Here is an 11,656-nt window from a genome sequence, read left to right as displayed (position 1 = left end):
GCTAACACAGCTGATTGCTTTTTACAGGTAAACCGTGCTGCACATGCGTATAGGCGTGATTTAAATGAAAATACAGGAAGCAGCCTGTCGTCACCCCGAGCAGCTAAAACAATCACTCAGCAATTCATGAAAGTGATAAAAGGTTAGCTATCTAAAGCTATCTTGAGAATTTTGTTGTAACCAAACTGCATTTGCTTAGCTACTTTCACTTTTTAGCCAGAGCTAGCTAGATAGGTAGCCACAACTCAACATAAAAAATAAATAATTACATTACAAACTGAATAAAAACTTTAAAATAATAGGAACAAATAAGGATAGCTATATTTGATGCTGTTTAAAAGTCTATTTTCATAGCCAAAAATCTTAAAATTTGTTGTTTAAATTTTAAACATGGCTAGTAAACGTGATAATGTAATAGACATGTAAAACATACAGAAAATAAATATTTCCATAGATAAAAAGTATATATGAGATAATGGTCAAAAGGAGACCTACAAACCTGACACCATCACTTCCAAACCAAAATGGCCTTCGTAGCATGAGGCTGAGCGATCAAAACAAAGTCGGTAAAATTATGTCGCACTTGTTTTTTATGGCTCCTGAGGGGAATCGGCGATTGAGATCACGGGGTTCATATTAGAAGAGGCGTATTAAAATAACAATTTAATCACTTATTTTAATAATTTGGAGGAAGTTAATGATTTGAAATAGTTAAATTACTTAGAGAAATAAATTAGGGTTTTCGATTAAACAACGCTAAAAAGCGTGGGAAGATCAAAAGAATATCGGTAACCCATTTGAACACGCAGACGGCTATTTTGATATAGACTAGCTGGGAGAACCGACGTCGAAACGCTGGGTTAAGCCACAAGTAAATATGTGACCCGGCGTTGATCACTCTGAGGAACACTTAATAAGAGCCGTAAACTGTGGCACACGATCAGGTGGAGCGCTTTAGTACAGGTACGCAGTATTTCGTCCTTGCGAAAGACAGCCGACGGCTATTATTACAGAGATGGATGTATGCATATATAGAGAGAGAGAGAATCAACAAAGCGCGTGGTCTTGTGGTTATGGAGTTTGCTTTGCAATCACAAGGTCTGTGGTTCGGTCTACAGCGTGGGCATGTTTAGCAAGTGCCTTTACCACAGCTACGGATCAACCCATGTCATGTGAGGGAAATGGGGTAGGTATTATCGGTGTATACGTAATGTATACATTCCGAACACAGGACCCACATTGATAATAGTGTTTCCAACACTGAAGTGTCTATATCCTGTATAAATATTCGGAATAATTATAATAATAATAATCACTACGAAAACTTTTTTCAGCTGCCCTCCTGCAAATTGTAGGCAATAAGAATTGTCACGATATGTTAAGTACGTCCATGACACTAGCCTGTTATGCTTTATAGCTGCCATCGACTAATAATATTGCACTATATTTAGCTATATTATTTTTTTTTAGACGAATCATTTAAATTCGTCATTTAGTTCAATTATGTGGTTATACATGTCGTTTTAAATGTTGCTAAATAATTTCATCCTTTACCAATATACCATTTTAGTGCCCTTTAGTGGCGTAGAATATTTCACATAAAAAAGTATATCATGTCATTACAACCAAAAACTACTTTTTTCTCATTATAAACTCATTATAAAATTAAAGTTACGTATGAAAAAAACTGTATATAGTAATACAATACAAACTGTTTTGTCTATCTATACCAAGAAATTTCGCAAGAAATTACCAGAGGTCAAAAGCATAGATCGAGCTTGCGAGGTGCTGGCTGAAGGTAATATTTCGCTGGTTGAAGGTAATATTTCTCGGAAGAGATAGATAGATCTCTATAATAATACGCTGAATGTGTCTCCGTGTGTGTCTGTAACAAGCAAGGTGGATATCTTCATTTTTCTCTGATGTCGCCGAAAAAGGTATGTCTGATACGTTTAATTTTCCGAAGTTACAGCGCGACGTCAATAATACTACCTTCGTCAATCTATATAAAATAATACGCTTGTGTGAGTGTGAGTCCACGACACGGAAAGTACGGTTCAATTTTTTATTACATGGCGTTACGCTAAAATTTATCAAGTTAAAAAAAAAACGCGAATCAGGGGGTTACTATTTAAATGCTTAATTTTCTTTTCTTATTACTTTAAAAAATAAAACTCTTTTTCTTTATTTAACTAAAGCTAAATTTTATCTTATTTTTAAATGTTTTTATATGTTTTTTTGTTTTAAAAGCACCGTTGGTGGTTATAGATAGAATAATTTAAATTTACCCCCGGTTTATCATGTGCGCGCCGTATCTCACGGAAACAAAGTTTATCAACTGAAAAAAAGAAAACCGAAGCGAGGAAGGTTGTCACTTTTTCAAAGTAATTCTGAAAAAAGTTATTTCAAACTATGTTTACTCATCATGAGGTTAGATTAAAGCTTATTTGTTTCTTCAATATTTTCCCTTTTCGTGATTTGGGACCGAGGTTGTATAGCATTTGAATATGAATTTAATTCGAATCTAAAATGTAAAAAACAAAACCGTTGTTGTAGAGCGAGTGTTGTTGTCGAGCAAGAGTAAAAAAAGTTTATGTTGTTGTCAGAAATATTTGTTATAAAGAAGAAAAACGTACGATGATATAACGTCAAAACGGGAACTGATTGGAATGTGTCAGACAATTGTAGCTAGCTGTACATTTTCAATTTGTTTTCTTTGGGATGAGGCGAAGTTTAGTAATCGAAGTAAAAAACTGATTGGACTTTTATCCAGAGAACGCTAGCTAGCGGCCTACTGAGAAAGGCGAAAGAAAAAACAGGTGTGTTGTTTAGATTATCTGGTAGAGAAATGAATTTAGGTGAATAACGTTTTTTAAGCCGTTTACACTTTTGGAGCTAAACTTTCCCTTAAATATGAAGTTAAATATGTTTTGTCTTGCGCCTGAACATATTTCTTTTTTGTAAGAATATACTCAGGGTCAGTTAAGAATATTCTAAGAATATGTCAAACCATGATTGTTTTTTCTAAATATAAAAAAAATTGCCAATAGCTATAGCAACATATAGCAAGCTTTTTTTTATTGAGACATTATACATATTTAGGCCACGAGGATAGTATTTGTCACGAAAGTTAAGAACTTTTTGTAAGAATACACTATGAAAAATGGGTCAGAAGTTTAGAATATCCTATGAATATGTCTAAGCCTGATAGTTTGTTTTAAATATGAACATTTGTATGACGCACAAAATTGATTAGAAGTTTACTTTTTTTATTGTATATCAAACGAACTGCACTTTTGTGTCCAACCAATAAGCCGTTCCATGTAGTAGAAATTGCCATTAGCTAGCTATAGTAACTTATAGCAGGCTTTATTTTTTAAGACATTATATATTTCCAGGCCATAGTCATGCTAAGAACATATTGAGAATAATGAGGATAGCATTTATCAAAAAAGTTAAGAACATGGAGGTTAAAACTAAAACACACTATTCTTATGAAAACGGCGTGTATATCCTAGAGAAGAATTTACGTAAACTGTAAAAAGTATTTTTCCGTTGTTACTGTTTTTAACACTGCAGACTGTGTGATTCAGTGTTCATGTCGTTATAATAAACCTAAACCTAAAACCTAAACTTTAATCACTGTTACGTTACGATCGTTTGAAATATATTCGATTCTTAAATTCGAAAACGCTGCATTGTTATCTTCTTTGATTTTATGCGTGATTTTCTTGATTATAAGTTTGGGTCTGTTCTTTTAATATTTTGGATCGAAATGTTTTGGTAGATATACAATATACCAAATGATTCAAGTTTTTATAATTCTCTTTTATGTGTTTTTAACTATTAATTTCTTGTATTTTGAGTTCTGGAATGGCAAAGCAAGTATATAGTTTTAGCGTATTTCGCTTTTTATGAACGGTTGTTAGACACCTTTGATTCTTTGAACATTTTCCATTTTTATTTTTATATATTTTTTTGTTGTTGTTGCACATGGTTATATTTTTAGACGTTTTGTTTCAGCGGTTATAAACATAGAATAATGTAGATTGTGAGCAACCTCGATCACAGGGCTTTTTTTCTTTTTGCCATCCCGTTATAAAAGAGACAAAGAGCCCGGGGTCGAGGTTGAAATGTGAGTTTTGAAAATTCAAATAACCGTGTTGTATGTTTTTGTTTGGTATTCCTTACATCGGTTTAATGAGAGATTCAATGGATTCTTCGACAGGAATTCAGATAACTGTAAATTTCTTTGATATGACGTGTTACAAACTGTACAGTGTGGAAACTTTGTAATAACTTTTTTTGCAAAACTTGTTAAAATATGTTCGATTTTTTAAATGTGTGATATACTGTTTTCCCTGGTGCACTTCAGCACCCTCAATCCCAGGGCTTTTTCTCTCTTTATTCCCTCCCATGGGTAAGTTTTCCAAACCTGTCTATATATATCTCTGCAACCGTTTATCAAAGATACATGATCCTTTACATTTTCTTTATCGGCGTTTTAAAATCTGTACAATGAAGGCAACAGGTATACAAATCCTCCCAAAAAATTTGTGCTTTGGCGGGTCTTTGCTTCAGCAAATTTTTAAAACCCTTATATCTCCTTAAGCGTTCTACGAAAACATATGATTCTATACATTATTTTAATCAGCTTTTTAACCTCTACACATTACAGGCAAAGAAAAAACTAAATTTCGCCAATTTTACATATCTGCACTGCTGACGTCACCAAAACATCTAAAACAACCTTTTTTATTGTTATCCTGCCTAAGTGAATTTTTCCACGGGCCTTATCAAGTTATTTGAAAACGTATCTGAGAGGTGTGTATTCCCTTAATGGTCATTGAACATTGCGATTTTAATTTGAGTAATTAGTACAATTTTTTGACCACCTGAATTGCATTCTAACTTATGTGCTGAAAATAAAATTCATTGTCAAAGAGTTGCAATTAATTGTAATGATATAACTAATATGTGTTGTCATCTCATGAAGCTCAAATACTGGGAAAGCAAAAAGAGAAGTAGAAACCACAACAAAATTGTATTCATATTTAGTAGAAATTGCATGACAGTATTAGATTTTGTTATATATTGCGTATGGCATAATCACTTGCATTTAAAAGGATGACAATTAAGAAAAAATAAATGTATTTATTTTTGATAAAAAAACTGCAGAAAGATTAGTCATAAGATGAAGGAAACGTATGGGCAAAAATTGTGTAGACAACGAAGAAACACTCAAAATTGTGTGCTACTTCGTTGCATTTCTTACAGGATTGGATTACGGTGTTGTTATTTCCACTTTGGTTCTTTATCTAAGAGATTTGGTGCAAGTTGGTAATCCAAATCTGTACTATGCTGTTGTAATAGGGGCTTTCTCTCTGATCTCCATATTGGTTGGAACTATTGGCGGTCATATTGTTGATCAAACCAGAAATTTGAAGATGTTTGGAAATGCAGTTTAATTGTTAATGCTAATTGTTAATCTTTTATAAGGTATATTTCTCCATCCAGCGTTTTTAATTACTGGAAGATTTCTCGCTGGTTTTGGAGATTCATTTTTCAGTGTTTCTGCTGGTGAGTTAGTACGTTTGCATAACCGGAGAGATGCAACGAAAGCAATTTGGAAAATTTCTGCAACATTTGCCATTGGCTTTACCAGCGGTCCAGCTTTTGCAATAATGTTTAAAGGAATAAATTTTAAAATTGGATTGTTGGTTGTTAATAACTTAAACTTTGTCGGGATATTCATTGCTGGTTTATCGTTCATTCTAATCGTAATTTCAAACATACTTTTACCTGATAAGCCGCTAGACTTAATTTTTGTCAAATAAATAGAACCATAATATGATCAAAATCACTCGAGCTATCACAAAGGAGAAAATAGCAAGCCTGCGGGAATAGAAATGAAAATTCCTAATGTTGTAGAAACCTTAACAACCAAACAAGTCATTTTTCTTTTACTAACTGACAAGTAGTTTTGGCTTCGATATTGTTCTACCATTGATTGTGTACGAGTTACTGGAAGGGAATCAACTTTCTTTGACAGTGATACTAATCATAACCTCAGTTACTTTCTTGGCCACGCTGTGAGTATTTTTAGAAATCTGCACAACAGATCGAAGGAAATATCACGCATTTTTAATTTGCACATGTTGTTCTTTAGTCTGTTTGGTTGTCACACATTAGAGTTTAATGTGCTAACACGGAGTTTTAAGAGGGATGTATTACTGATAACTGTATTTGTTATCTGCTACTCTGTTGTTTGGTTCCCTGAGCAAGTGTTTATGAAAAGCATCTTAGCTAAAATGGTTCCTTCAAATATTCAAAGCTTTGCCCAAGGTTTAAAATCCTTAATATCGAGGCTTGCTGGTATAATTTCTCCCCTAACGACACCGTTGCTGATGCGATGGATTAACATTTGGGCTTTTATACTAATTATTATGGTTACATGTAACTTGGTTTGTTTTGCAATCAGAAGAAAGTCATTGGCAAACATCAAGGTTATTTCACTTAAAAAGTGCTGATTGTGATCTGAGTTGTGACAGTTGATGACAAAATAGATCACAGAGAAGAGTCAATTTAACAAAATGGTAAACTTTGTTATGTTGCCAATGTAGATACATTGTGTTCTTATTTGTTAAAGTTAAAAGAAATGAGAAAAATTCAATTGATAGTTTATTTTGTCTTAATTCACTGGTTGTAGCTGAGTTATTGCACATAAACTTTGTTAACGAAATATGTTATCTCTAAAGTGCCCACAGTCTTCCAGAAAACCTAATGTGGCAAGAAGAACGGTTAAGTACATATTTCTTTGCGATCCATTTGCTAAGACAATAATATCGACTACTGTGGGAAATTATTTTAAGAAACATCGATTTAATTGTAATTTCTATGGACGTAGGACACTCGCGCTGACATTGGTCAGGAACACAAATTGATTAACCTCGAATTCTTATGTAAATACTACATTAATTTTTACAGTATCGCAGGCCTTATGTTAGCCTTCAAATATTGTAACATTAACTTATAAATTAAAAGATAATATACATTTTATTAGTACACGCTTTTTTTATATATAAATTGTGTTTTTTCGCTTTAACATGTTCTTACCTTTTGGCAAATATCATCTTGATATATGATTAGCATATTCTTCGTAGAGATAAAATTAAAAGATATGAGAAACTGGTGTAAAAATTATGCCATGGTACCAACGGCCAATATGAATGAGAGGATACAAGCGTAGATGAGTTAACAAAGAACAGAAACCATGTTAATAACGCCATCAAAATTTCAAAATAAGCATATAGATATTCTTAACTTTTAGAGCATATTGCTATAACAAATTGTGCAGTTTGGGCATAAGGTAGCCAGCCGGCACAAAGACGTCTTCTTAAAGGTACTATCCGGTAGAAATTCATCATGGTATAAACGTGGAAAAAATATTTATAACACCTTGTTTGAAAAGAAAATGATATTACTTTGATGATGTTGTATTTCTTGTTCTCACAATTGTAACCGAAGTTCTTCCTTTTTAATATAAACCTTACTACCTAGCCTTTTGCCCTAGCTAAATCCTTAGCACGAAAAACTTGATTACAATCAGAAGGACAACAAATATTTATAAAGGATAGATCTCACCGTTCAAACCACACACCCGCTCTAGTGGCGGATTTTGGTCCAATCACAAAACAACCGCTCTCGAGACGGACTTCGTTCCAATCACAAAACAACCACTCTCGTGGCGGGCTTTGTTTCAATCACACGCATCATTTTCAGAGGGGAAGTGGGGTATTTATTGTTTTTTTCGAACTTTGCGGTATTGTCCATTGGTCTCAATTAGTAGGCGTTGTCTTATTCAGAGTTCTCTTAATCGTCACCGTCATGAGTAATTTTTGATTAACTTTTCATTTGAAGATTGTTGAATTATTCATTGTCATCATTGGTGTCGTTTGCGCAGGTGTTGTCGACTGATTTATATTTTCAGGTCCATGAATTAATTATCGTTGTTGAAATTTCTTTGCTGGTTAATTTTTAATTTGTGAGTCAGTCATAACATAACACAATCTTTGTTTCTTGTTCACAAAAATACGCATGCTTCCCTTTGCGTTATCTTTCATTGTGGAATGTTGTGCGATATCAAAAACGAGGCTTAGACCATGTTCACATTACACCGGATAGATTTTCATGCCGTTATGAAAATCTATTCGGTATAATTTATATTTTTCCTCTGACGTAGTTACGATGTCTATTCTGAATGCATGAACTTTCAAACTCAACTTTGAAATATATTCTAATTCAACTATATTGCCCCCTGGATTGTAAAATTTTCGAAACATACATTATTTATAAGTCTAGCACGTACTTTTTTCTTTGGCTCTGTCTACACTGCTCACAAACACTCTCCTGATATAAAAAGCAATGTATATCATTTTGAAGTATAGTTAGTTTGTAGAGGCCCTAAATCGAGACGTGATGAGTCCATTCCGCGATCACATCAAAATGCCTTGTTAGGTTGGTCATTTAGTACAAAAAAAAGAAAGGAGAAAAAAAAGGAGGAAAACAATCAAACGGAAGATAAGACCGGGGAAGAAAAAAAAACAGTGTAGAAAAAATTTTTTTCACATTGCCCAAAGATCCAAAATTAGCAACTGCTTGGATTAAGGCTGTAAAGGAGAAGATGAACTACCAAAATATTTCAATATTGGCTCTGATCAAATTTTGAGGAAAGTTGTTTCGACAGTTCCTGGGCAATGCAAAATAGTCTTTACTATAAAGACTGGCCAAAAAAAAGAAATTAATCCCTACTATATTCCCTCATAAAAAGAAACCGAAGGAAAGAGAAACATCCAAACGCAAAATTCAAGAGAAAGAGGTATGTGTATGTTTGCAAGCGTAAGCTAACCTCGTCACCAGGATCCTTATCACTTTATAAAATTAAAATATTTAAACCCTTTTAGATTGTCAAAAAATCTATCGAACATAATACTGTTGAAAACACGGTGTATTTTAGAATGGAAGCATCCGAGGAGCCTCAATACTACAATACAGGATGTCAATCTACAACGCGAACTCGTGAGTGTTCCACGCAATATAAAGACATTACGATAAAAAACGCAGCAACTCAGAGTGAACGCACTAGTATAATGATGAAAATGCTACCTTAAACAACCATGTTCCTGTCCATGATCAGCGTACATTCTTGGTATTTGACTCATGTTTGAAATAACTACTGAAGCACTGTAATAAATGTGAATCGTTATCAGTCTAGGACAATTGAAGCAAAAAATACAGGAAGCCAACTCACATACAACTAATATTGTGTTCAAGGTAAGTTGAATATCCTACCTAGTTCCCAAGTCCCTTTGAATACGCACTATCGTTTACGAGTTATATTACTCAAATTATTCAAGATATTTTTGCAACATTTCTTCAGGTTGCGAGTATTCATGTTTATCACAACCAAAGCGGAAGGGTACGAAGGGGATTAGTAATTTACTCATAACATCTGCAATTGAATTATCCACAAAGTTAAACGCCTTGCGAACATTTTAAATCTAAAGTTGTTTAAGAAATCATTCTACTACGAACACTGTGGTAACTACATATTTCCAGAAATTAACCTTGCTTGGCGAAAAAATCAAAGCGAACAAATTGAAATTTTCGCGAGTTCAGCTCTCAATTAGCTCTTAAAAATCAATTTCCGCGAATGTTATTTCTTTCAAGGTAATTACCAAAATGTATTTACTTCCACATGGAGAAAATGATAGCTGACGCAGTTAACGGTACTGGACCATGACAACAACGTAAACAAGGTGAAATTTAATAAGTCTAAATTGACATAATGTGATACAACTTCGGTCCCATAAATTCTTTTACTATTATTGTTAAGAAATGCAAAATTGGTGAACAAAGCAAAGAGATAACATTGTTTTAAGTGGCGTATTTAAAGCCAAATAAGAAGTTCATGTCGGAAGTGATAAAAAAATAAGAACTATGACCACTACCACATATATTGTTAAAACGATTTTAAAACGTGCTCAACTCAGGAAAATCTACGTCTGAAATTCGCAGAAAAAGGAAGATATCATTGCGCGTAGCTCCGCAAGAGTGTCCTTCAAAGTAGGAAATTATTCAGAAATATTTATTAAATAAACTAAAAAAACTACGAACATATTTATTCTTATTTAATATACTTCTTTATTCATATCAAACTCGTTCCTGGTACCTTGTGTCTCTTTTTTACGGTACAGTGAGTCGTCCGGTAAAAAAAATAGACAAAAGACACTACGGACGAGTTTGAGTTTTATATTATATTTATATACGTCTTGTCGTATCCTCGACACAACACATGATGGTATTACTCGTCTCACACTCTTTTCCAATCTGTTGTGCACAATTCAGCAAAATTGCCTATAAGCAGCATATCTGTAAGACTTATGAAAAAGAAATATTCATGGTCAAATTTGATTAGTTGAACATTGTAAATATGTGATTAGCAAATACAGTACACTTTAGTCTCCAGACTCCAAGGTTCTTGACAACATCAGGTTTATCAAGTATAGTACTATCATGTACGTCATCTCGATTCGCCATTCCACAACTTTCTCTGTCGTGTAGCGCAACCAAGGCTGTCCACAACGTATCTTTTAATAAAACGAAAGGACAGAAGTTTTCGTGATCAGTGATGCATTTCTTATCTAAAAACAAAAAAAATGTTTGTGAATAAGCACAGATTCTCCGTGCTTTTTGTAAAATATTGAATGAAATATTTTACCCTGCAACTTGAAATATTTAATTGCATCCACATCATGGCAACATAAGCATTCTGTTTCCCTAGGCATCACACAACAATTCTCACACGAGCACAAATTGTTCACATCTAAGTTTACTCGGGGCGTTTCTAGCGGTGGTACATAATCATTTTTGTCGTCATCGTAAGATGGGACTCTTCGTTTACCCAATGGAATTTCCTGCTCAAATTGTAAGCCAATTACTGCGGGAAAGCTATTAAAAGCCATGTTTACTGGTAAAAAAAAGATTTCTTTTTAATTTTTTTTTTTTTTTTTTTTTTACATCGTCGAATCAAAGTAACAACTAACCAGGGGGGGTCATCTAAAACTGTGCAAACATGGGAGCTGTAATTACGTCAGTTGCTTGCGCATATTAAATATTTTACTCAAACCTCAACCGCGTTACAAGAGCACGCTTTATTTAAAGTAAGCATGGCGAAGAAAACATAAACAAATGCAGAGTATCACGAACTGGAGAATACTCAAGGTATAAGAGAGCACTTTTCTTATCTTATTTTTTACTTATTTTTAGAATATAATACAACATACAAGGAGTACTTGATTTTCTACCGGATAGTACCTTTAAAAACATCCAAAACACGCATGCGTCGACGTCTAAATAACATCTGAATCTGGCCTATTTTGTCTGCTTTTTACCCTCATAAAATGCATCTTTTAGACGTTAAAACATAAGCTGTTGCTAACTTGTTTATAAGCATGTTTAAGCATACTAAGTTGCAATAAATATATATTTATTTTACAAATCTTCAATAAAAACTATATCTATTCTTTACTTGAAAAATAACCATAGTTTTTTTAAAAAAATCTATATAATAATACGCCAGTTCCGTGGCTCTGTG

The 11,656-nt window shown here is 33.5% G+C and overlaps 2 protein-coding genes and 1 long non-coding RNA gene across 5 annotated transcripts in view; 1 reads left to right on the top strand and 2 right to left on the bottom strand.

Annotated features, from left to right (window-relative positions):
- Positions 1-1,559: 1,559 nt before the first annotated feature.
- LOC130645493 (uncharacterized) lies at positions 1,560-8,265 on the bottom strand. Its single transcript, XR_008982709.1, has 2 exons — positions 7,645-8,265; positions 1,560-2,002 (listed from the first exon to the last, which is right to left on the bottom strand). It is a non-coding gene; the product is annotated as an uncharacterized LOC130645493 (long non-coding RNA).
- Positions 2,488-11,656, top strand: part of LOC130645490 (uncharacterized) — a 41,734-nt gene continuing 32,565 nt past the window's right edge. For 2 of the 3 annotated variants that reach the window (XM_057451497.1, XM_057451496.1), the window contains exon 1: positions 11,048-11,283. The gene's annotated coding sequence lies outside the window, so the exon portion shown is untranslated. Of the gene's footprint in view, positions 2,820-11,047; positions 11,284-11,656 lie in introns of those variants that run through there. The other variant, XM_057451498.1, reaches the window with a different exon arrangement.
- On the bottom strand, positions 9,699-11,067 carry LOC130645492 (uncharacterized). Its single transcript, XM_057451500.1, has 2 exons — positions 10,781-11,067; positions 9,699-10,703 (listed from the first exon to the last, which is right to left on the bottom strand). Exons 1-2 carry the CDS (start codon positions 11,022-11,024, stop codon positions 10,474-10,476), a joined length of 474 nt encoding a protein of 157 aa, XP_057307483.1. The 5' UTR covers positions 11,025-11,067; the 3' UTR covers positions 9,699-10,473.

This window comes from Hydractinia symbiolongicarpus, chromosome 5 (genome assembly GCF_029227915.1).
Source record: "Hydractinia symbiolongicarpus strain clone_291-10 chromosome 5, HSymV2.1, whole genome shotgun sequence".
Classification (NCBI taxonomy): Eukaryota; Metazoa; Cnidaria; class Hydrozoa; order Anthoathecata; family Hydractiniidae; genus Hydractinia; species Hydractinia symbiolongicarpus.
The sequence above is the reverse complement of the archived record's forward strand: the minus strand, read 5'-3'. Positions and strand labels throughout refer to the sequence as shown.